Source organism: Anas platyrhynchos, chromosome 2 (genome assembly GCF_047663525.1).
Source record: "Anas platyrhynchos isolate ZD024472 breed Pekin duck chromosome 2, IASCAAS_PekinDuck_T2T, whole genome shotgun sequence".
In the NCBI taxonomy this organism is placed as follows: Eukaryota; Metazoa; Chordata; class Aves; order Anseriformes; family Anatidae; genus Anas; species Anas platyrhynchos.
Genome location: NC_092588.1, coordinates 145,678,545 through 145,705,525, shown reverse-complemented (window position 1 = coordinate 145,705,525; position 26,981 = coordinate 145,678,545). Strand labels below are relative to the sequence as shown.

The 26,981-nt window shown below is 42.4% G+C and overlaps 1 protein-coding gene across 2 annotated transcripts in view; it reads right to left on the bottom strand.

Moving 5' to 3' along the window:
• The window catches only part of CCNY (cyclin Y), a 124,859-nt gene extending 100,340 nt beyond the window's left edge, over positions 1 to 24,519 (bottom strand). The window contains exon 1 of one of the 2 annotated variants that reach the window (XM_027450481.3): positions 23,917 to 24,519. In XM_027450481.3, the coding sequence (XP_027306282.1) occupies positions 23,917 to 24,070 (154 nt within the window). In that variant the 5' untranslated portion in view covers positions 24,071 to 24,519. The remainder of the gene's footprint in view (positions 1 to 23,916) is intronic. The other variant, XM_038173613.2, reaches the window with a different exon arrangement.
• Positions 24,520 to 26,981: the final 2,462 nt, after the last annotated feature.

The window sequence follows — 26,981 nt, the reverse complement described above, 5'->3', positions numbered from 1 at the left end:
ATTTTGAACAATTTTGCTCAATATTGATGAAAAGAAGGATGAACAGAACCCCACACTATATAAGACGCTACCTGTCTATCTATCAGATTGTGCTGCGAGGATATACAAGCACGAAAACGTATAAAATTAAGAGTAACTCGACCACAAATTAAAAGCCTGAGCATCTAGAGCCTAAACTCTAAGCACTACGCATAAATAGGAAATGCAAGCATTTCCCAGATCGCACCGTTATGGTTTTTACCTCATCCTGTGGAGGAGAAATAGCAAACTCGGTAATAAGTCCGTAAGTTATAATCCTAATTGTCAGTAAAAGGCTGACAGGACTTTACTGAGGTATTAATGAATAACACCTTCCGCATCACCTTGCAAATGTATGCCAGAAACATGATAAATGCATTTTTTGATAAACTGTTTTCCTACTTTCCAGCAAAGTTTAATAAAAACTTTGCAGTAGTTTACGACAAACTTTAGTAAATGAGAAACTTTCGTAACTGCAATCAGGTTATGCAATCAGGTTAATCGAGGTATCTCACCTCGTTGAGATGTTCGTATGTTTTAAGAAAGCCATTTGAGAACTAAGCTGTTAATGTTGCGATATTTAATAGTAAACTGTCAAACTCTGGCCCACTAAACCTTTGTGTCTCATGTTCAGAACTGTTAAAATGCAATGCAACATAGAAAGTGAAAACAGGCTTGAGAAGCCGTAACTGTTCACTGGGAACCAATAAATGCTTCAAGCATACAAGGCTCTTTCAGAAACTTCAGCTTTGCACAGGAAACGAGGCAGACTTGATGTAAGGTACACCGTAACAGCTGAAAACCACTCATCAGGGAGCGGTAACAGAAACTGATACTTCTGCAGCTTATGAACCTATCCTGAAATTGTTCTGCAGTGCATTCCAGCACTCTGCGAGTGACTTACTGAGCTTTTCCTTCATCGCAGCCAGACTCAAATACACACTGCGGTATAAAATATTGTATGTTTTTCTCCACCAGTTCCACTGCAGAACAGCAACAAAAACTGTAAGCAAACATGTGACAAGCTTCAGCTTAATTTTTCTGCCTCCTTTCTGCCTCACAGATGAACTGGCCCAAACACTTCCAGCGGTACTGCTCTGCTCGGTTCACAGGGATGGTCTTGCTGGGACAGCCAGCCCTTCAAGAGACTGAAGTTTAACACAAGAATTCTCCAGATTGCAAAAGTCTGCTGCAATCTTGTGATAAGATCAGCTAAGAGACCCAGAGATCTTTGTCTTCCCTCCCATCTTTCCTCACATCCACTCCGCTCTCTCCCCCATCATTTCCAGCGCAGCCCCCTGGTTAGAGACCATTCTTTCCACCCCCCAAAAAAGTCCCTCTGGGGACTTTGCTGTAGTCCTCAGAGCAAAGCACTGGGCTTTGCAGGGCTGGCCTAACAGCTCAACATCCTCTCCAGCCTTGCCGTTCCTCTGCACAAAATGGCCTCCTCTTCACTCTTCCATCCACAACCCTCTGCTTGCCTCCCCCACCTCTTGCTCTCACCACAAGCGTTACCTCCCTGATAAATGGGTCTGGCTGCAAAGCTGCAATTTGACTAATTTCTGTCAACTCTACCAGAAAGAACAACAGTCATAAAGGAACGAAACAAAATCACCACATGCAAGGTTCTGGCTTCCATCTGTAGGCCTCGTTGGGTTACCAACCTGCTTGCTATCTTACCTGAGAGAGGACAAAGCTGTCAATCCACTGTTAATGACAAAAGTAACCACAGAACAAAACAGAAGGCCAAAAGAGAAGGCCAAAAAGAGAAAACCACAGGACAAAAAAGAAGGCCAAGGAGGGATGGGTGCTTCAGATGCAGAAATTCAAGCTGTGTTCATACCGACAAACAAAACAAGTCATGTTTTACATTTTTATTTCCTCCAACATCACAATAGCACTGAAATTATACACTAAAACCAGAGGAGAGGGTGAACTAAAAAAGAACTTGCAACTACAAGACAGACAGCCAAATCAACACTTGGCTTCATTTCAGTTCAGAAGGAAAACAAACTTCAGCACAGGGAAGAGCAAACACAGGGAAGGGTGACCATTTGCATGCAAGAAGGTCACACATTTGAACAAACATGCCGAAACAGGAAAGCTCTCCAGACAAACACCTCCTGTTGGCAAATGTCTTCCCACTTCCAAGATATATTGCCTCTTTACAGGGGAAAGTATTTACAGCCTTCCAAGAGCATGCAACATGCCCCTGGGCACCCAATATATCCTTATGAGGTTACCACAAGCTGCCCTGTAACACAAGTCTCCAAGGTTTGCATCAGCACTCAGCACATCCCTGAGAAGCAGAGCAGGGCTTCCTCAGGCTACCAGCTCACTTTGGGTAAGCATGCTTGATCAGCCAGGCACGAAGACGAAGGTTTTCGTTCCTGTCACAAAGCACTCAGCCAAGAGAAGCACGACCAGGAAGTTAAAATGTAATGGTACTGTCACTGTAGCATTGAAAAAAAATTTATTTCTTACAAAACCTGAAATCAAAAATAAAGTTAAAATGCATACAGTTTGGGAGAGGGTTGATTTGTTGGAGCAGGGGAGAGAAGGGAGAAATGTATCCAAAGTCATTTCGTAAAAAATGAATTTACAGAAAGAAGATAAACATTTACACAACCAGAAAATAATTTTAAGTAGATCTTCCACGGTTATATAAACTGGTAGAAATTCAACAACTATAAAGAGGCTGGAATTCAGGCACTTGCCTCCCAGCGTTACTAGCCCCTGGGAAACTGATCCTTGCTTCAAATTGCACATTCTTAACAAATTCTTGTCAAACTTAGAGAATAGACCATGCAGAGATCTCCAGTGGATGCCTCCTGACATCTGATGATGCAGCACTCCTGTTTTCGGAAGGCAGGGTGACTGGGGGAGAGGAACTGCAACTCAAAGGTGACAGCACACATGTGATTCACAATCCAAACATTTCACTGCAATGGCAACAGAATCGAGGGTGAGGTTTTTTACTTCAATGACCTTTCAAACACAAAAAAGCAGAAAATGTTCCTGTGAGCCAAATCAGTTCAGAGAACATGAAGTGTAGTTAATTCTAAGTACAGCTAAATGAGTAAACACGTACATTAGAGCAATGAAATTTGACTTCAGGCATCAGGTGTGTAATAACGATTTGACACTGAGCTGTGGAGTACACATACCACATAGAGTATTTCCTATTTCTCTATTTCAGGTGCAGCACAATGTTCCTATATACAGGAGCACCGTATCTGAGGAACTCAAGGGCACACACCGCTCCTCCACGTGACATGGCCTCAACCACTACGTATTCAAACTGGCCAAGAGCTGGCCAGGACTTTGCAAGGTCCTCAGAAAAGAGGGCAGCCAGAGGCAAACCACAGGTAGACACGCATGGTATTATTAGGCCTGGCGGAACCTTAGGCAGCCCTGACCTACACAAAACAATGACAAAAAAAAAAAAAAAAAAAAAGGTAAGATAAAATAAGATAAAACCCTCAAACCAGAGAAAAAGTTTTAGGAAGATTAAGAAGCTATCATTAAATTCATTACTACAGGTGAGACAATGCATTACTCATATCTTTCTTGTCTTGCACAAGCCATCTACGATTCAGACAGCTCTTTCTAACCACTTATTTAGTGAATGTCCATGCTCACTTTTGCAAAGCCAAGACTGAGACCATTAGAGACCTCCAATATCTCCATTTATACCAGCTAAAATCCAATCCATTTCGCAGCAGCCTGAGCTGTAACAAGAATTACTTCAAAATACTCCTTCTCAGTCAATTCCCTGTTGGCAGCTTTCAGCCCTCCCAGCACACAACATGCCATCATATATATACATGATCAATCAAACCATTAAAAATGTCACTGATGTTGAAATGGAAAGATTAACGGGGCCCTAACTCCTTGAGCTCCTCAGAATTAAACAAGCTCTGGCATGAAACACACCAACTCTGCAAGTCAGACTGGAGATAAGAGGAACTGCACATTCATTTTGCTGTGTGTCTTTAACAGTGTTGTTGTCGGTAAATACAGATTGCAGGTGTTATATAGCTCTGAAAAAGTCCTCAAATGTTTCTAACAAACAGAAAAGAACATTGATGACTAAACATGAAACTGATCTTTTAAGAAAGTGACATGCTGCTGCTCACTTAAACAGGTTACTTCCATTCTACAGTTTTGGGATCCCTGTTTGTTTTACAACTCCCAAAACAAATTACAACAACAACAACAACAAAGAAACAAAAAAACAAATAAAGTATTTTAAGAATTTTAACACCTGTTATCATTTTTGCCCATATATTTTTAATGGGCAGTATCTACTTTTGCCCCCATGATGGACATTTCAATTCACTATCTGAGAGATAAGCATCAGCTAGAAATTATTTATTCACACTCTATTGACAAGTGTTGCTTTAGAACATAAAACACCCTCTACTAGTTATCCGTTCACCTTCCCCAAAAGATATAACTGGCTCGGGATTTGTTTTTGTTTTATGTGAACTTTAGAAGCTGTATGGATCCCTTCTGATAAAGGCTCCGATATGTGGAACCCTAAACATTTCTGAAGTCCAGCTTCATACCAGCTGCACAAGAAACATTATTGTGAAGTTATAGTTTTGTATTGGTTACTTATTGGTTATTTGTATTGGCTACGCAGAAAAAAACTGCCTGGCACAGTACTGTTAGAATACAAAACTAAAATAATTACACCAGAAAGTTTGCCTACCATAGGCACATTATGGCAGACAGTGATAAAAACTCATCAGGCTCCAGCCTGGCACGGCCTCAGATGGTATCAGCAATCAACTTCAGAGCACGCAGAAATGGCTTTGAAAGGAGACACTGTGACGTGATCCTGCAGATTAAACAGGAAAATTCAAGCCTTTGAAAGGGATTACAGTGTTGAGATAAATGAGCACAGGTGTCACCAGTTTATCTGGAATTAACATCAGGGTTTGGGTCTTTCAAAATCATAGAATCTTTAAAAGTCTGTAAATAATTGATTTAGTAAAGGAAAATGATCTGTTAAAGAACTTCATTACTCCAAAGTAAAGTTTCTCCAGAACAGAAGCAAAGATTAGAGCTAGACAAAACACACAAAGATACTTCTTCAAAAGGATCAATGTGCCCACAGATACCAGAGTTAACCCTGAAGCTTTTCTTTTCTCAGCACACTTGCATTTCTCTTCTGCCTTCGGTTTTGCTATGAAATGAACAATCTCTGCACTAAGGCGGAGGTAAAGCTCCTTAAAAAGAGAAACTTTGCTTCTTCGTTAAGGGCAAAAATACCTTCCAACAACAGTGTTGATCAATACAAACCTAAGAAAAATAATCCATTTTCTAACACTTTAAACACTTAAATGCTAAGTTATACAGACATGATTTTGATAAATGCTTCACTAAAAATAACCTATCTGAAAATCCCTGCAAATGAAAGGCCATTACATGCTTGAAGACTAACGAATCATTTTCTTTCTCCAAAGGAGACAGGAACATAACAGAGTCAAATCTTTTGCACATTTAAATACTACAACAGAGGTTTTAGAGACTGATTTCTTGTATTTTAATTTCCAGTGCCATCCCAGCAAGGTACTTCAACAGGATAATAAGCCTGTCTCTTAAGACAGCACATCCTCTTCAACTTACGAGAATAAAACAGGCTGGTGCTGTTACCACTGATACAACGAGCTGCATTCCCTACAGGGAGGTTTTGATTCCTCTCTTTGTGGATGTCTACTTTGAGAACTGCAAAGCACAATGGAAAAGAATTAGAAAACTATTTGAAAAAGGAGATCCCCTTTACACTAATTTAACTCTTCTTACAAATGGCACACACACACGGCTTTTTCAAACCTTGTAGGCAGAATTCTCCATGCAAAACTAGTAATATAAGGAAACTACTTAAATCATTTTTAATTTCAGGTAACTAATCTCCAGATTATGAGTGCAAATAACCAATTCATACTTGTAACAAAGTTAATTTATATCATCAGTCAAACACAGTCATCAACTCTTTAATAAAAATTAAAATTAAGAAGTATTTATTAGTTCAAAACAGTTTCTTAATATAATACACTGTTCATCTCAATTTCTAGCACACAATTTCAAGGTGATGTGTCTATTCTAGAAATATTAATCCACCTTAATTTTCTCTATAGAACATTTAATAAGCTACAGGTAATACACAAACAGAGAGGGAGGGGAAGAAAGAGAGGGAAAAAGGCCCTGTAGTTGCTTAGAATCACCCTGACAGTCTTTTTGGCTTCTGTACCACTTTGCTCTGTTTTTCTTGTATCCTACAGTTCTCGACATTCTGCAGTGTATAAATGACCAGAACTCCCAAACAGGCTTATTAAAATCACGGAGATTTTAAATAGGAGATTTCACAACCCTTATCTAAGAACACGGTTGTAACGTAAGCGTAATACACTAATCTAACACTGTGTATAGGTATATGAGAGGCCTGTCGTTGTTAAGATTACTCTAATAATACAAGTTAAGACTGAGCATATTACACCATAGCTGAGCTTATCAGCAAACAGTGAGTTTGCCCTGCGCAGAAATAAATTTTTCACATAGCAACAGAGAAGAGAATAGCAGAAATAGTCAAGAGGACTCTAAAAAAACACTTGAAATGGAAAATGTTGGAAGTAAATTGGTAGGGTTTCAATTTTAACAAGAAGCTTCTGAAAATTTATTCATTTCAAAATCAGAATATTTAACTATTCAGAGCAAGGGAAAACAAGAACAGCCATCTAGAAAGCAGACAAGTTTTCAGCAGTCTGCAGGGATTTCTATGCAGCACTCAGCAAAAGGTAAGGAAGTCCAAGTGAAACAAAAATAAGCAATGCTCATAAATAACAGAAAACGTGCTTTTAAGCATGAAAATTAGTCATGAATCCATGAAGAATATTTGAATGGCAACACAGATACAACTGGAATTCCTTACTAATAGGCTGAGGCCTAACTTAATGTGGTCAAAAGGACAGAAGAGCAGCCCCCTAGAGAAAATGGGTATGTATCTTGGTTAGCTGATGGGGTTGAAAGAACAAACACAAACCAGAATTAACAATATTAACACTTCCTTGCAAGTATTCTTCTTTAATGAGAGCAATATTCTTCCACTCCTTACTGACAAAGTTAGAACTGAGATGGTAAATGCCAAAAGAAGGACTTGCACTTGTTGAACCCAAAGGCCTCCTTTCTGCAGTCTTTTCACCTGTCTAGCTAGAACTCCAGTGCCCATCACAGAGCAATTTCAGTTTAAAAAAAAATAAATAGCAAGATTAAAGCTGTTAGTGGACTCTGACTGTTCGTCCACCAATTAAATCTAGCCAGCTCTGAGCAGAAACACAGTATGGGTGTTGTACATTGCCCCTGACCCAGCTACTTCTGCAAACACACCTAATGAGTGTCAGGCACAGAGAGAACAACGCTGGGCAGAAGCCACTGTGCTAAAATGCCCTTTGGTGTATGGTATTTCATGCCACTGGACGCTGGCACAGGAGGTACTTGGCAGCTCTTTTTCTCTTATCTGCAGACACGAGAAGGTGCAGACCTCCAAAGGGTTGTTTGTAATGCACGTGTATGGCTTTTACTTTCAGGAACCGAGCAGATCAGATCATCCAAGGTCTGCATGGAGCCTCAGGAAGTGGGCAGCAGTGGGTAGCAGCAATCAGAGAGAAACGAGAGAGAGAATCATCACTGTACCACTTCCTATTTAATTTCATATCCAGACTCTGTAAAGTAGCATTAAGCAACACAGAGACCTTACTGCGGTTTTAGGAATGACTGGGGAGGTCTTTAAGATAAAACTATATTAAAAACAGCGATGATTTCAAACCTCAGAATTTGAGCTGGATCAGGGGCACCTTCAGAAATACTGACAGGGGAGCTCTTTGTAGGTTTCATCTGTCGTGATCTGCATTAGACTTCAAGAGGAACAGACTTCTACAGAAATTAAATCTAAGCTTACTCAGTATTTCTGAAATAAGAGGGGAGAGTAGAAGTATTTTCTTAATCAGTGCTATGGACAGGCTTTAGCTAAAATACATAAAAATTACGGTCTCAAATGTCACCTGCTGATTACGCTCAGCTCAGTATTTGGAAGCCTAATCTTTCTTGAAATGCTATCTTTGAAAAGGTTCTTCTATTCATTTGAAAAGAAATGGAACTGAAACACTAACGCCACAAATGTATGAACACATTTGGCTGTGGTCTCCGATTGCAGTCCTGCCTCTGCGCTGAATCTGTCTTGTGAGTACGTGCAGCAGGGGCAGTGAGGGCAGATTTCCTCCCCTCACCCCCCAATACATTGCTTTAAGGCACCGTCAGATTTGATATGCACACCCACTTGGAGATGTGGACTACCCACATGGTTAACTGCAGCTTAACCACTGAATTTTCCTTACCTTTCAAGTGTGTATTTTTTATAATTACTAAAGCTGCCTAAACAATCAAGTGCAGAAGACACTTCTTCTAGAAGAAAATACTTCCTTTTATCCTGTAGCAAGCATTTCTCCATATTAACCCAGTTTTCTTTTTCGTGTGCAAACAATGCTCTCCAATACACAGAGGAGCAGAAATTTATTTATTAACACAAGTTTGTGTTTCTATTCTTTTTTTCTGCTATGCACATTATTAGTTAAAGAAACCTGCTCTAATAAGACAGAACTTAGAGCACATACTGCATTCCTGCATTCCCCTCAAACAGTATTTACATGCCACGTAATACCCAATTCACCCTCCAGCATGCTCTGCAAAAAAAAATACGAACTAGTGAGACCATCAGGCTGACCTTTCGCCTTCAGAAATTATAAGGCAGTGAGTGCTGAAGTAAACTAAAAACTTGGTTTTGGAAAGCCATTTCCGTAGCTGACTCTGGATGAGTTGACCCCATGCTCTCTAAGGACAAAAGCACACTTCAGTCTGTAAGGGCATAGAATTTCAATGCTGCAGCACTAAAATCATATTTCACATTGAAACTACAATTTGATTTGTGTGTCCTTGTGAAACTTCTTGGTGTGTGAGGATTGTCTTTAAGAACTAAGTTTTTTATCTAAGAAAAATATTAAGCAAAGAAAAAAACCATGTATTTTTCAACATTTTACTTGACACTGAAAACTCCTCAGAGTTCTCTTAGACCATCAACATAGCCTAAGCCCAGAAAAATTAAAGTATCAAATATCTAAGCATGTCTGCTGCTCGCAGACCTGCATATTTCTCTGGGACTCTCACATATGCCCTCCTGCCTGGGGAATACAGGAGTGTGCTCCAAAACTATAGCATGAACAAACTTACGTCCCTGTATCAGAAGCAATACAAATGTAATACAGAGGTTTATAAACATGCAACATTCATTCTTTTTTTTTTTTCTTTTTTTTTAAGGTTAAGGCTATCTTTTCTTTAAAAATAATTCCACATCCAAATACAATTGTATTACATCTCCAAGTCTTTTAAATGCTTCCAGGTATTCTCCAATCCTGTAAGGCTCTTTATCTAACACAGCACGCTACAGATGTTTCTATGCACATTCCTGGAGCAGCTGCTGCTGTCAAAGCCATTTGGTTTGACCAACTGTGGGATTTCTCAAATTCTCTGCTACAGTCCAATGCAACACTTTAAGGTAAGTATGTAAGGCACTAGTTGGAAAAAGGTAAAACTCAGTTAAAAAAATATACATATAATAATAATATATATATATATATATACAAGCACATTAAAAGAAGTCTTAATTTGCATTTGTTTTTAGCCTTACAGGGTAATCAAGTGGTTTGCCTTTCTGAAAGTCAGTCTTACATCATGAATATTTTAGCACAGTATACACACAGCAAATGCTGTGCAGTAAATAACGTAGGCAAGTAGCAGACCCCGAGTCTGCAAGAAGAGAGGGAGGCAGAAGAGCAGTTGGTAAGCTACTTTCTAAATATATTTTCACAGAGAAAATATTTGAGAAAGAAAAATTCCACCCTTTGATAAAACCCACAAGGAGCTTGAAAAGATGAGGAAGGATTTCCATAGCTCAGGGTTGAAACTACTATCAAAGCAACTACAAATTAAGCTCTAAGTAGAGATACAGCTCGACATCCCTCTGAAAGAAAGAAGCAAGTCTAACAGATCACTTAATGCTAAATTCATGTTCAGCAGAAGAGAAAAGCTGCTGATTTTGTCTTACTTACGACCCAACCAACCACCCTAATGAGGATACAACGCGCTCTCCGCCTTGCAAATTCTATGAGGCGCTTCTCAGGCTGCATCCTTCACACCTCCACAGGAAGCTCAGAAGAAAAGTTTCCATCTATGAGTGGTGAAAATAAAAAACTTCTGTGACCCATGGACTAAGGATGAAAAAAATGAAAAAGATACCTAGTTTCTAGGTGCAGCCATTCAGTGTTTTTCACTTTTTTTTTTTTTGAGAAGAAAAAATAGAAGTTGAGGAGACAGTGTACGGAGGCATGAAGAAATTAGCAAAATAAGTCTTTGAGTTGTTACCAGCTCTATTTCAGCTACACGTTCCTGGCAGGAAACTCAATGTCCTGCATCTACACTCACACAGAATCCCTGATTTTCTTTACAGAAAGGTTTTTTTTTGTTGTGGAGTTTTTATATATCCATACATGTAAATTACACTCCCACAAATAAGATGTATTGCATCAATTTTATTACAAGAACTAAACTAACTCTACAGAGCTTCTGTTGGTAGAAAAATGCTCAGTCCACAAACCTGAGGCAAGCTGAAAGAAGTCTCAAACCTTGGATTTGATTTCAAGAGCTGTGTCCATCCATCAGCTTGGAAACAGATTTGCTTAGATGCAGTTCCACTGAGTTCCTTTAAGCTCATTCACAACAGATGAGTACACGGCCCTAAGTGAGTTTTAAATCTGAGAGAATGGTATTTAAGCAAAAAATTAGGGATACTGAAATTTCACCTAGAGTCTGTAGTACCAATGAATTATACATGAAATTGTACATGAATGTACAACGAAATTGTACAGCATTTCCTTACCCACTCACCACACATCTTCTGATGTGTTTCAAGGGCTTCTAATTGTCTTCCAAATACTACTTGTTGACATGGAGACTGCTTTGCTTGACAGATGCCAACTGTTAATTTTAATGCTAGCTTGCAGCATCAAGATACAGTTACTAAAAAATAAAAATCTTTTATAACTGGGGAATAAAAAAATCCATTAAGTGGGAGAGAACATATATTAGCTTAAAAATAAATCCTGCTCCCAAGATTCAGGCACGGTATTTGCCAGCTTACTTAATATCCAAATCTCCTTCAGCTTTCTTTCTAAATCTCATCAATCCTTTTTGTTTAATTCCATCTTTCTGGTAAACAGAGAGCTGAAGACATCTCCTCGCTGCTGTCTGAGCTTGAAAACACATGGAGCCACCCATTACCAGTAGACTATTAAGCAGAGGCATAAATGCAGAAGGAATGTTGTTCATCACAGCAACCTTCATTTCTGATTCTCCACTGTTTACTACATCAATATACCACCATGGAGATGATAATGATTCCTTTTAATTAAAAGAATGAAGCTGATGGAAATAATTAATGCTAACTACCAATGTGTTAGATATTTAAGATAGGCATGTGCCTGAGGTGAAGTGCTATACATTATCATAAAGAAACAGGGACTTATCCCTCCCATCTGTTTTCAGATCCATTCAGAAAATACACTTAAACACGAGTTTATTTATTATTATGGGAGCAAAAAAAAAAGTTATCGTGACCCAGTCCTGGGTAACAACCTCATCCTGCTAGGGTAAGAAAGCTTACTTGTTGCAAAACAATAATCCCTGCCACAAAGGGAGAAACAAAGACAAAAGATCAGGGTCCAATGAAAATATAGTGGGTGAACAAAGAAAGAGACCCAGACAGTAAGATAAGCAGAGGTTATACTATTTGCTAAATGACACAGAACTGCTATCCCGAACCAGGCCTTAGGTGTCTCTCCAAAAACCAAGCAAATATTGGCAGGCCTTTACTTGAAAGATGCTGTAGAGATTTTTCCAGAGATCAAACAAGCTCGTGGCTCAAAGTATTTTTCAGATTCCAGCTACATATTACCACCTCTCTAGAAGGCATCAGCATACACTTTCTCTGCTATTTTCCAACGGATATCATAAAAAAGTACCAGAGATACTTAAGGAAAGAGAACCGTAGCAAGCAGGAGGAAGTTAATCGGGCTATTTATAAATCAGATGCAGGATCCTCTCTCCACAAGTGCCCTGCTGAACAGGCAACTGAATGCTAAGCATCTTGCAGCACCAAGCTTCGTGCTCTCAATTATTTTAACAAGTGTTATTCTCACACAGGCCCTGTTTAGCAAATAACTTATCACAGGACTTAACTGCACGATAAGAGCCAGCTCAGGTGCTTTGATATCCTTAGAGATAAAAGCAATGGGCTTCAGGATACAGCCTACATGCACTGCTGAACTGAAGCTTCACAGGGTTAGTTATTTACTGCTCCACACCCCCTGCCGAAGAGTTGTATCAGGATACACACACACACACACACACACACACACGTGTGTATTTTCTTATTTAATAGGTTACCTTTAGCAACTGGTATACCTGCATCAAAACTACTTTGCCTAGATGAAAAATGGGATTAAAATCCACACATTAGAACTGGCACCGGATCAGGCAGGTCAGCACATTCTCCTGAGATCCCGGTGCTTCCATTCACTTTTGTCACATAAATCAGACCAGTCAAGTGACACAGTACAATGGCATGTGGCAACGTGCTGACTTAACACGGGGCGTACAGGGCCGAGTAGTGTGATTAGGCTGAAGGAGCTGCTTGCTGGAGATGACGGCATGGCCACAAGTAGGGCACAGGAAACACTCGTGACCATTGCAGGAACTTTCTACAAATAACAGAAAATAAGAGAAAAAGCAGATAGAGGCTGGAGAGCCTTTCTGCCCTACAGAGCCTCAGACCAAACCACCACACAGACAAGAGCCGCAGACTGATGAAAGTCACGGGGAGGAACAGCGCCAGGCCCAGGCCACACGTGGGAGATGTAAACGTGGTCCCATCCTTCCTCAGCCAGCCAGGGCCGGGCTGAAGGTACAGCCAGACCCCAGACACCCACCGGGGCAGCACTACAAACCTTCCTGCCCGCTCGCTGCCCCCGAGGCGGGGAGCACACGGAAACGCCTGCGAGCTCGGAGCTCACGCCGCCCCGCTCCCTGAATAGAAGGAAAATCCTTTCTTGGCAACATATCCTGCTTTTCAATTAGGCAATGCCAAATCCATCGGGTCCCGGTCCCCAAATAGAAACCAAGGAGATTCCTCATTTACATGGGGAAAGAAATGCACAAATATGTAGCTGGAGAAGATTTACATACAGCTGGACACATTGAAGCACGGGCAGAGCATCAATTACAGAGATGGTAATTATCAAGAATTTTCTTCCATGAATTGCAAATCTTAATACTATTACTAACTAAATCTCCCTGAAGCTTTTTATTTAGACGAAAGCAGCGTATATGCATTCCACTATTATTTGGGAAGAAACAACAGCCTCAGCCTGTATTTTAAGAACTACAACTCAAGCACCGCAGTGTATTTGTAATCCCAAACTGTAATCCAGGACACAAACTCGTCACAAAGCACACATTTCCAAAAGTCAAAAAGAAAATGAAGATCAAAAAACACACTCAATGCCACTTCAAGTGCAAAGATACAGGAAAAAAACTATAGGTATCTTACCTATATGTGGTAACTCATGCTGATCTGAGACAGTAAGGATTATTTTATCTGCTCGGCTGTAAAACATGCAGGAGGAGGTAGGAACTAGGAACGCACAGCAAATGTTAAAATGCAAACATGACAAAATATAAAACAGGGTTTTGAAATTCACACTGCAAGTTATGTCATCGTGGAATCATCACACCACCCCTGCCCTAGGAATACACTGTATGTATTGTTCACTTCGCATAGCTCAAAAAGCACAGCAGAACAGAAGGGGTCAAATAAAAGGCAATGAGATTAGAGGCAGGAACTTGGGTATGTTTGGGGTAAAAAAAAAAAAAAAAAAGCTGAGCTGCAAAGCACTGGCAGGAGGCAAGTACTGCAGACTGTGGCAGAGATGTACAAAAAAGGGGATGGGGGAAGGCAGAAAAATCAGTCTCATTAAAGCTGCAAGGATGGAGGAGGGCAGTATTTGAAATGAAATTTTTCTCTTTCAGATCAAAGCTTATTTAAGATTATACCAGCAATATGATTAAAAAAAAAAAAAAAAGAGTAATATTTTACTTTTTAAATGGTATTTTCCAAAAGGTTTATTGAATACAAATATCTCAGGTATAAGTATTTCACTAAGGAACATCAAAAAGAGTTTGGGAAAAAAAGAGCAAGTGAAAAAAAAAAGGCTGCTAGCTATCCTTGGTTTATATTTCCAAAGAAGCCACAAGGGCCAACCCTTAAAGCTCACAGACAGCCCAAAAAGACAAACCCGGCATTTGGGCTCACACCACCCAGCTCCCCAGCTGACCCCAGGAACAGGGGAAGGGAGCCAGCAGCGAGCTGCCCGGACCTGGTCTGCACAGCTGCCTTCCCATCTTCTTGTACCAAACCTTCAGGGGCTGTGACTTCTTCCAGGCTCTGCCCCTCGCTGCGTCCTCAGCAATCGCTCTGTAGAAGCCAGTATTGCTGTGCATTTTGTTCTAGAGTAACAAACACTGTTATCTGTATGAACCCATCTAGAGGTAAATCCACACAAAATCAGGGGGTAAGAGAACCACTGATGTGCTCCCTTACGCTCTCTCCTTTTACCACCCACACCTACGCGTAACTTCAGTGCTGCTGGGTTGCAAGCTTATAGTCAAATGTGAAAAATAAAGAAGGAACCCCCACAACCAGATATGTGAAAATGTAAGAGCAGTTGTTCAATGTAAGTTCAGGTTCCCATGCAGTAACATAATGCTTCAGTGTTTGGGTTACATCAACTGTGATTCAACCACTTGTTATAAAAATAACTGTTTACTATAATATTTTTCAACGTGACTTGAGGTTGAAAGCTTACTTTTCACAAAACATTTGCTTCCAGTTAAATTTAACTTGGCAGCATCCCTTTCACTTAAATATCCATTTTGCCAAGTGGAAACACGCTCCTAGATGTGGAATTCACATCACTGCTTAAATAAAGAATTGTAATTTTTTTTATTTGTTCTAGCTTTCCAAGGCGGCATTGGTTTGTTTGTTTTTTGTTTTTTGTTTTCCCAAAAACAACCAGTTAGAGCTCTCCTTCTGCACACTGTTTTTGGCACAGATAAGATCTCCAGGACCACTTCAGTTAAAGGCATCTTTCTTTTACCTAAACCCCAGAAAAAGTACACAGTAAAACAACAATTTCTTCCTACGTGTGACACAGGGAGGATAACTGTGCATCTGCAGTACAGCAGACACTGAGCATCGCAAACGAATTATTGTAAAAGGAAAGAGGACATTTAGCTGCAGGCAACACTGTTTGAAAGCTTAAAATCTAACTGCACTTCCAAACTGTTCACCCCCTTTCAACGTCCATTGACTGAATAAAATGCATGTGGATTTCTGTCAGGTGGGAAGAGCCACAACGAAAAGCTTGGAGAAGGAAGCGCTACCAAGAGCTATACAGGAGTGTTCAGGTGGGGTGGCCACGTGGCCTACGGCAGAGACGTGCCCAAGATCTCATCACTCACTCCTCATGATGGATTTTATCTTGATGCCTATTTTAACATGGGACTTTCAAATCCACTACATCGAACCACGTAGGAAGAAATACCAAAAGAGTCATCAGAAGAAAGCTTCCTCTATCTTGGTTTCAGAATCTCTTTTCAGGAAACATTCATTTCAGACGTAAATAAATCTGCGATTGATTACTACTTAATAGTCAGTAACATTAGTCGTCTAGATACATGGTTTGAAATCCTATGCCAAGAGGTTAATTGCATTACCTATTTTAATGGCATTAAGAGGAGAGAATTTCAAATTCATGTCAGATCATTCTCAACAAACTTCATGAGCCTGGGGATCCCGTAGCTTTAAGGCCCTGCCTACAGCTGTAGTTGAAACTGTGTGAGCAATTAGAAATAAAATCCTTGCTGATAGGATCTGAAACTGTTTGTTTTTTTCCTCTCCCGAAGTACACAGTGGAATAATGCTCTGAATGACTAGGCAAAATGGTCTGCAGTAACCAGACTCACCCTTCTGAATTTGTCTCTGCTGATCTCAGTTGTATAGCTTCATAAATGTAATTAATGAAAATCAGTCTGCTCCAAAATCCCCCAAAATAAAAAGGAAACAGAACAAATAGATAACAGAATAGGTGATAAATGTCCTGACTCATGGCAGGTGCGATACTATCCCCTAGACATACCAGAGACTGCAATCCTACAGCAGTAAAATAACCAACCATCTAGAAATCTAAATTTGTATGACAATTATCTGTATGTTCCTCATCATAACACTTCTTTTTCTTTTAACCTGTATGTCACACTGGTTATTTTAACAGCTTTCTTTGAGGAGAAGGAAGTGGGGGCTGGCAGACACCAGAGACCACAGTTCACTGGATCTCAGTGGCACACAGGCTGGTAAAACACACAGACAAGTTTTTTCAAGCTGTAAGAACAGACGGGATATAAAGCTCTGACCCACAAGTCACAGCTCTAATTCCTTTCAGATTCTGGGAGGCCTTCTTCAAGGTCTTTACACAACTTGCATCATTTCAGAGACATTTTAGTGGCTCAGAGACGTAATCAGTGTTTGTAAAGCTCCCTGACTGCAGCCTGTGAGCTCCTTGCTCCCAAAGCAGGTAAGCATGTCCTGTCCTGATCAGGACCAGGTACAACTCCCAAACTTTGGATCCTCAAGTACTGCAACCTCCTTCCCTAGGAAGGGCAGAAAAGAGGACAAAACAAGGTAGAAAATGGAACTATTCATAAAGACTAAAAACTCCAAGCACAGAAGCGTAACTCCTGCCAGTCACTGCACATGCACAGCCTCACACACTCTTGTGATTTCTAAATTGCCCTCTCCCTACGAAGTTCAGACACAAACAGATGTAGGGCAGTATTTCAAAACAGCTTTCCTGATCAAGCATAGCTTCTTCCTCACCCAGTATTACTTTCAGTATCTGAAAGAAACGCATTCTTTCCAGGAACAAAGAGAGTAATAAGTATTTGGTAAGATGTCATAACACGACAGCACGGCAACAAAAACATAGCCCTCCTCACAATACTCGTGTGCAGGGATAAACTGTGTACCAGGAACAGCTTTAAACATACCAATAATTTGCTAGTTTTTCTCCAAAACTAGAGTAGGATCTCTGTATCACCAGCTCCACACCTTCATTTAGTAACAATGCCCCTTATACGTGACATTTGGGGTAGCCTGGCTTTATAAAAATGTTCAGATGTGGATTCAGGAATAACAACTCATCAACCCCCACCTTTAATGAAATACCAATGCAGCAAAGAAAAGGAGCTTTCAAAATTTCAACACAGTCTCATATTGATTTCTATGCTGTTGAAAGTAAATCTTTTCACTTTCAACCTGGTATCTTTGGGATCTCAGTCACAGGTGTTATGAGAATCACTTCTGCAGACAAAGAAACTAACAAGCAAATAGCCTGAGCTCAAAGGTTTGGTGTTTTGTTTGTTTGGTTTTTATTTTTTGTTTTTAAACTAAAGCTGGGTGGTGTTACTTTTCAAAGAAGGTTATGAATGAGTAATTGAAGGCTGACTTCTGCAGAGAGAATGAATCCACAGAGATGCCAGTGCAGATGCTCTTCCCCTGAAGAAGCACAGTGGGGATGAGTGTGGCAAGTATTACACGAGGTGAAACACAATTTTTAATCTCAGTATTAGCTCTGCTCCATAAGTTTGTCTTAGCATTCAAATACTACAGTTTTCTGTAGCATTTTTACTCTAACAAAGACAGCAGTAAAGTGCCACTCCGTAACAAAAACATTGCTTTTGTCAATGTTTTGTTCATCACGAGCTACAGACAAGAGGGCGATTCTGCAGTGCAAACTGCATCTCTGATGGGGTAGCAGAGGTGTTTCAGTATGACTGTCACATTGCTATGCTTAACAGAAACAGCGCCCCTTTCCAAAGAAATAACAAGAGGAGTAAAGAACATCCGTTAAGAAAAACAAGAAAAACAAGGATTTCAAGCAAATTCTCCAACCAGCTTTCACTAATGATTTCTCATTAATACCCCAACAACAGCTCCTTGGCTGCCTTCGATACTAGCCAAGGACCAGTCTTCAGGACACCGCTGCTGCTGTTCTTTCCCCAGTTTGGGCTAGGGAACACTCTGAGTTTTAGTTAATTCTCCCAGATAAAACTCAAGGGCTGCTGATGCTCAAACCCAACTGGCTGGGGGAGTTATGATGGCACATAGGGCCTACGTACTTGGCAACAGGAATAGTTTAAGCTGAGCTAAACAAATCCATCTCTGAATTTTGGTCAACTTCTGCAAGTTTCATCTTGAGAAACATGGAAATATGCCAACAGCTCATTTTGGCAAATTGGGAGTATTTGCTTTCAAAGGTGGACTGTAAGGGGACAAAACTGCTACAGAAGATACACGGGAACTGGTAACTACTCCAGTGAAGGCAATACCTAAGCCTACTACTACATATATTTTGTCTAAATAACAAATTATTAACTTTTAAAAGTTTATTAGCATTTACAATCACTTCACATACATTTCAAAGATTTATAGAATATATGTATTAGATATTCAGTAGGACACAGTAAAAAAAGATCACCCCATATATCAGAATGCACACAGAAAACTACTGGGATTTAAGAAACTCTAGTCACCCAAGTTCAAAGGAAAATTAAAGTAGCTAAAGTGACCCAATTCACTTGTACATAGCAAGCTCAGAGGCAGGCTGTTCAGCATGTATACTGTCAGTTTGTAAAAGGTATTTCATATGCTTGCAAAGATACACAGGAAGGGTACTTAGTCTATGCCTGATCTGCAGCTGGCCCACAAAACAAGAGCCACTACAGCTGTGCTGGGTACTCTCACTTAGTCACCTTCCAAGCTCGTGACTCACTGCAGACAGCAGAGAGTAAGTGGTACTCAGGGGAAGGTGTGAGATGCACCCAGCAAACATGCACCCAGCATCTCATGTGGTTCAGGAAGCAGCGTCCCACCACATGTGGGTGCCAAACTTGCAGGACTGCTTTTTGGACAAATAAGTCAGATCTGCAGCTCTGTTTCTTTTTAATACATTATTCCTACTGCACGTAAAATCTAAGGAAAAAACCTACCACAAAATACGGCAGTCCTTTACATTTTCAGAGACCTATAATTTTAAATCATGTCGTTCTACTTCAAGTACCAATTTACTCAGCCAAGACTGTTGATCTCGTGTAACTCACTTTCAAAGAAAGTCTTCATCAGATGGCAGTGCCCTAATAAAATTAGTTAGCAGCACGTCCAAATATGATTAGCCTTAGCATGCGTGCATCTGAAACCTTCTGCTGCTAAATATTAAGATACTCACTTCATAAAGGGTGTAAATTAACTGATTTGATGTGAATGATGTAAAAGTGAGGTTTTAGGAAGGGTTTATACAACACGATGGTGCCTCTCTGAGGAGCAGGGAACACCCCAGTGAACAGATGAGGGTGGCAGTGAAGTACAAAAGAAAGCTGTGAGGTACATATGCATCACATGCAGTGTGCAGCATATGATGAAGCCTGGTGAGGTGGGACATGGCAGGTTCTTTTTGATTTTTAATGCACCAGGTTGCTGTGGTACTCCGGTGCATGACCTCTGACAAGTGTTTAGGAGCACAACACAAACGACAGTATTGGAAAGTGTATGGACACCTCTGTGCATGCATTCTGGCCAAAGGAGCAAGAAGATTATTGAAAGAGACTCTCATGTAAACCACACTATTTGTTTTGAAAAAAAAAAAAAAAAGAAAAAAGAAGGGCTATCCTGTTATGACACAGATGTTACCAGGAATGTCCATGCAAAACAGATTATTAATCTTTAATTTGCTTCTGAAGTGCTCCTATCTTCACTCCTGTGACTGTAAGTCATTTCCTTCACAACATGCAACCCATCATGCCCTAGCTCTTGAAGATGGAGATATACAAATGCTAAATAATCTCTTTTCAGGGATTCCCACATGCTATTTTCAAGAGGGTGGGGAAAAATAAATAAAAGAACAAAAAAAGGCTTTAAAAAAAAAAACAGTCCAGTCTTAGTAGTCTGTGCATTATACAGCAAAAAAATTAACATGACTGGCACATGATGAAAAGGGCTGAAGAGGTTTATCTGTGATGCCCAGTTGCACAGGATGACATTATCTGAGTTAGCAATGAAAAATGACCTAGTGACATTAGCAGGAGTTTACAAAGAGGAAAAAAAATCATGGGGTCTTTTTTTGGGGGGGAGAGGGAAGGAAGAGACAGGTGGAGGGTGTAATCATTAAGTACCATCTTCCCTTACAGTGGCCTAGGAACTCTCCAGCTAGCCTCATTTTGCCCAATTTAACTATGAGGTAGAGCAGCTTCGCTTCATGGCATCTTATCTGTGGCAAGATATCCTGTGTCCCGTCCCTACAGCTCATTACTTGAGAAGCTTACTATGGAAATCATGCCCCCAACAGGGAGATCACGCCTGACAGCCCCCTTTTCCAGCTCAGCTTTTGCACGAGATAAGGCAGCAGCGGGTCTGGCTGGGCGAGCTGCTGGAGTACAGAACGAAGCGCAGCCCACACCACAGCCCTCCAGCTAGCCAGGATTTAAACACGCAGCAGAGCCACTTCCATGGCATGCACGTACAGATGTTTACACAAAATGAGACACAGAACCTGAAATGTCAAGGTTTCTACTGCTTCTACTTATTGCTGTCATCAACACTGTTGTAAATCTATGTCCTGTTGGCTAAAGGACTGAGCTAGGAGCCTGCAAACCTTGAACCTACCACCAGAATTTTCTTGAAGTAGATTTTTAAATGTGAAGCACTGAAAAATGTCGAAGCTGCCCCTTAACAATCATCATCAAACAGAGCAGGTAGCCAAGGGAGGGTAACCTCTGAACTGTATGTTACCATCATCCTCTTCTGTCTCCAGAGAGAAAAGTCAAAATCTGCTGGGTGGTCTTTGCTATCATGAGCCTGTACAAAAAAAAAGGCATCCTGAGGACTACACATTATCGAGTCAACTGGGCATGTGTGGAGTCTTAAAGAAGTCAGTTACCTTTTAGAAATTTTAGGAAAAACCATAAAAGACCGTAAAAGAGAGATAAATCCACCATTAACATTCTCTGGCATAAGTCATTTGATAAATTGCTCCCATTCTATCTTCTTTCAAAATTCCCTTCTCTTTCAGGTATCACTTCATAAACAGTTGTGAAGCATTACAGAAATGGAGATTTTCTGACAAGGTACCACTGACACAGAGATAATATCTTGCTATAAAACCATTCCTAAGGAAGCAGAACTCCACCAGCCATTCTTTGAAAAGCTGCTACTGGATTGGGTTGAATCAGATGAGACGATTTAAAGGCATGACCTTGAAAGCAGATTTGACAAATGTTTCTTTATAAGGTATTTAACACTGGCAAACTTCAAGCAGTTCCACTTCCACCACTAACGGTTCCACTTAAACCATTGTTAGAGCTGGGTCACTCCTCCCTCTTTTTCCCCTTTCCCTCTGATACTCCCAGAACCAGGGTCTGCAACAAGGAAAACCACCCATCTCTTAAGAACTCAGAAACGGCCCACAAGTGATTTAAAGGCTTTAAAAGTTCCTGTTCTATTCAAGCAGCTTTACCCACTCCAAAATAAAAAAAGTGTCACGACTTTTGCTGAACATGAGCATGAAAGCAACTTCCACGTGAACCATGTTAACTCAGCTGCTGCATGCCATGACTGCTCAGCTCCTGGAAGCAGCACTCGCAGAGCAGAGGCTCGCCAGAGACGTGAATTTGCACTTCTTGTGCCTGGCAGCCTCTGTCACTGGCACCGGGCTGGATGGATGGGCTCTCATTTGAAGAGCAGCAGGAAAAATAAATATGAAGTAAAGTGTCAGAAACGTTCTCGTTCAGTGCATCAGTTGCTATCATCACTTGCTTAAAAAAAAAAAAAAAAAGAACATTTGGCAAACACTTGCAATTCGAGAAACTCCTGGAAATAGTTCATGATCTGTGGTAATATCAAGGAATCAGCATCCAGCATTTTCTCTGCATGACAGAGATAAGCAGGCTATTGTTCTTCCATTGTTCAAATATCTTCATGCAATTGTAAAATTATTAAAAAAAATCATTATAGCTCCCTGTTAAGAAGTTTTCTTTCACCCCCATGACTCATCTGTGAACATGTGTGTGCTGTACAACTTCAAGCAACCTGACCATGAAAACCTAACAGGTAGTCTAACAAGAAATAAAATTTCAGAAACACGGTATCCTCTTACTACCCTTAGCAATCAGCCTGCCATCTCTGACTAAAAGACCTGCAGTGAGGATAACTCCAGGGTAGCAGCTCTGCAACAAAGCACACTCCAAAGAGCTGTTTTACCCAGCTCTCTCCAGTTGTTTCATGTCTACAGGCATTTACTGACCACCAGTCTCCTCAGTGACAAGTTATTTCCTGGCCCCTACCCATAAAGAGCAGCAAGATCAGAGCAAGGCACAAAAATGAAACTTGCAATTGTTTGCTCTTTTCAAGAATCAGACAGCTTGCCCATTTGAAAACATGGCACTTCACCAACAGCAGTCTTGGACAAAAAGCAAAAGCACACACAAAAAACAAACAGACAACAACAACAAACATTCAAAAATTATTAATACAAAACGTAACTTGTTAGAACACTAAAAATCCCGCCCCAGGATTGAAACATACCACAGTTTAAAGAGAGACAGAGCAGACACGTGCCTTGGTCCAAGACACGGAACAACCACCCAACACAGATTGTTTCTTGATATAATCACTAAGCTACAGGAAGTTATCTGCATTGTATGCACATCTTAGCAAGCACACGTGCCCTTACTATTTTCACCTATGCCCTTCTCCCATCCAGGGGAGGAAAAAAAAAAAAAAGGCATCAAGAACGAGGCACAAAACCCACACTGATCTGACCAAAAACTTTACTGCAGGATCTGTCGGTATGGATAGAGATGCACGCTGCTACGCTGGACAACGCTGCTGCTGGCAGAATTCATCATTCAGAGCCCAACAATTGCTTCTTTCATTTCCCTGACTTTCTCAGAGCAGACCATTATGTATTTTTTTCCACCTACTGCTCCTCTTACACTCCGATTTTTCAGCTGCGTGCAGCAAAGACATCTGAAAAACATTCCGATTTCCAGGACCGAATTCCAGAATTCGGAGAAATAACCTTACCCCGAGCGGGCACCCATCCGCTACCAGGGGCTTCACAACCTCCCCAGTGCCAGGAACTGGCTTAGCACAGAACCGTGCTAAAACCCCCATCACATCAGCTACGAAAATAAAAACCCCGGCGGGCAAAGTCGCTCCTCCTGGTGTGGGCACTGCCCCGGGACGCCGCTGACCTTCCCCAGGTGAGGCTGTGGGGTCAGTGCTGCCGGTAACCGGGGCCCCTACAGCCTGAGGGGGTGCAGCTCCTCCTGCTCTGAGGGGCCGGGGAGCAGCCCCTGCGGCTTCTGCCCGCCGCCGGCGATATGCGCGACAGGCGACAGTCGCGACAGGCCCGGCTCCGCGTAACCCAGCCCAGGCGTCCCCCAGCACCCCGCTGAGGTGCCGCAGGGCTCGGGCACCGCACCCCGGCGCCACACGGCCGGGGCTGGGACGCGGGGACACCGCGGCCGGGCAGGGCGAGGGGACGGGGAGCGAGGGGGGGGAGCGGAGCGGAGCGGAGCCCCCCCGGGGTTCGCCGCCCGCCCGCCCGCCCTCACCGTCGATGTTCTCCCGGTCGCTGATGTGCTGCAGGTTGCAGCCCGTGTCCTCCCGGCTCAGGTCGGCCTCGGGGCGGTAGGACTCCAGCCGGGAGTGGGCATTCCTGCGCAGCTTGGGGCTGGAGGAGACGCAGCAGGAGGTGGTGTTCCCCATCTTCGCGGCTCCAGCCCACCCCGGCCGGGGAGGAGGCGAGGGGCGGCCGGTCAGCAGCAGCAGCAGCAGCAGCGGCGGCGGCGGGCGGCCATGGGCGAGGAGGAGGAGGAGGAGGAGGACAAGGAGGAGGATGGGGAGAGGCGGCGGCTGCGGCGCCCTGCGGCTGCACTCGCCGGCGGCTCCCGCCGCTGGGTCATCCGAGGCGGCAGCCCCGCGGCGAGGGCTGCGGCAGCGGAGGGCGAGCTAAGCGCTGCTGCGCGGCCGGGCGGCGCAGGGCCGGCCGAGGCACAGCCCCATCGCCGGGCGGCGGGGCCGCCGCGCTCCTCCTCCGCCCCCGCGGGCCCCCCTCACCCCCTCGGCACCGCGGCAGCCGCAGCGGCAGCAGCAGCAGCAGCAGCAGCCGCCCCGGGCGGCCTCCGCCAAGCGGTTCCGGTTCAAGCGGGCGGTGCCGCCTCCCGCTCGGGCCGCCGGCCGTGCCCGGCTCTCCGGGGGCTGAGGGGCGGCCCCCGAGCCTGCCGCCTGCCCGCTGCCGGGCGGCTCCGAGCCCCCTGTGGGGTTCCGTGAGGTGAACACGAAGCACGGGGATGGGCGAAAGGAGCGGCGGGGCCGAGGTGGAGGATCCCGGGCGGCGCTTCACGCCCTGAGGGCCGCAGCTCCCCACACACAGCCCCGCTGCTGCCCCTCGGGTGCTGCCCCTCACGGCAGCGGCCCCGTGCCCCCCAGCAGCCGGGTGTGTCCTCGGCTTCGTCAGGAATTCAGGGCATCACGGAATCATAAAGGTTGAAGAGGTTGGGAAAGGCCTCCAAGATCATCTGCTCCAACCACTAAACCACGTCCCCAAGCACCACGTCCAGCCTCTCCTTGAACACCCCCAGGGACGGTGACACCTCCACCTCCCTGGGCAACCCGTCCCAACGCCTGACTGCTCTTTCTGAGAAGAAATGTCCCCAAATTTCCAACCTAAAGCTCCCCTGGTGCAATTTGAGGCCATTCCCTCGAGTCCTATCACTAATTATCTGTGAGAAGCTGATGCCCAGCTCCCCACTCCACTGTTGGTCATAGATGAGTGGACAGAGAGCGTGCAACCGACTGGTGATGTGCCCCTACCACGTATTCAGAGCCTTCCCAGTCAAAATCCCTTTCTCCGGTATCAGTGTAATCCTAAAGATGGAGACTGTGGATGTTTCTCATTAGTTTTGTTTTCTAATCTTTATAAATCTGAGCAAATCTTGTGACTACTGGAGGTCTGAGTCATGGTGGAGTCAAACGGTTTCACTGATAATTCGATTACAGAGAGACACAATTGTGTCTTTGTAAATAATGCCCCAAGTTGGATAATTACATGAAAGATTTCAAGTTTTCATACTGCATTTTTTTTCAGATCACACATTGCAAAGAAAAAATATTTTTTATTCAGTGTTTCAATGTTTATTTGATACAAATGAACTCTGCTGGGGTACAAAACAATAAAGAAAAATAACATTTTAAAAAACATGTTGTGGATGGGGTTCTGTAAATAACTCTGCGATACCCCGCAGCAGCGAGGTACAGCCATTTGTTACATTGTCCTTTTGTGTTTGAGCAATGCAAGATGAAAAATACATTTAGTATCTTTTGTGTGTTAGTCTCTTCTGTAGCCTGCATCCAAACAAAAGGAAATTAAGCATTTGCTGGTGCTGGGCCTTAGAAATATTGTCCCATAGTAGGATGTAATGTCAACTAGCCCTTTCAACCACCACCACGTAGGTCTCTGCAACCATCAGGCATACCCAGCTCCTCAGCTGGAGGGCTGGAGCTGCTCCCGAGCCCGCTGCCAGCCCGCTCTTCTGCTCAGACCAGGACATGGCATAAACCGCGCTCACCTCGCCAGAGCCGATTAATTCACAGATGGTCATAAGCAGTCATCAGAAAAAAAAAATCAAAAACAACTTTGCAAGAATCAAATCTATCCTAGGATACGTAAAATAGAAAAATAAATTGTTAGCGAAATGTCTAGCTCACACCTCACAGGACTTCTAACATCTCTAAATCTATTATAACAAATCCTTAATCAAATCTTTATGTTGTACATATTCCTCAGTTTTCATAATCTTTGAAACAAACCAGGCAACAACATAATGATGGAGATGGGTTAACTGCAAAGTCTTCTTATCTAACTAGATAAACTAAAGACAATATTTTCTTCATTAGAAACAAATGGTTTAAACTTCAGTCCATATAATTTAAAGGTAAACATTAAAAATGTTTTAAAATATAAAATATTTAATACTTGTGATCACCAGTGGTGACCACGTAATCACTATGTAGCAACCTATTTTCCTGCTTGCAATCTCTTGTTCTGAATTTTTCATATGCCTTTATTCCTCCTCTCGCCCTAAGAGCTTGCTGAAGTACGTTCTAATGGCAAAGGTGCCACAATGCCTACTTAAGGATAAGGTCAAGGAAAAGGAACACTCCTCTAGGGTAATGGTCTCACGCTGGTATCTAAGTGCCGAGACAAGTAAATAAATGAAATACGTCAGGAAAGCATGTTTGGTTTTCAGTTGTGACAACTTTATTTCAGCTGTATCAGGTGTGTAAAGTAAATTATTATTTGATAAATGTTGGCACCGTAAAGCAAGAACAGTTCACTGTACCTCATGACTTGCTTAGATGTCGTGTTTCAAAAGACGATCTTCTGTGTCTTTCCTTGCTTGGAGACCATTCTGTCCTTTAAGTTTAAGGTTATGTATTTTCATGAGTTTGTCCTCCCAAGGGACTTAATGCATCAGCTGAGGAACACCATCAAGCACCTAAAACTAAGGCCAAGGCTGGTCAGTGCTGAACTACCTCTGTTTACAAAGGGCTTCTTCCTGCATAAAGATATTTTTTAATCTGTAGCATCTCCACTATACGGCAGACAATGTACTTT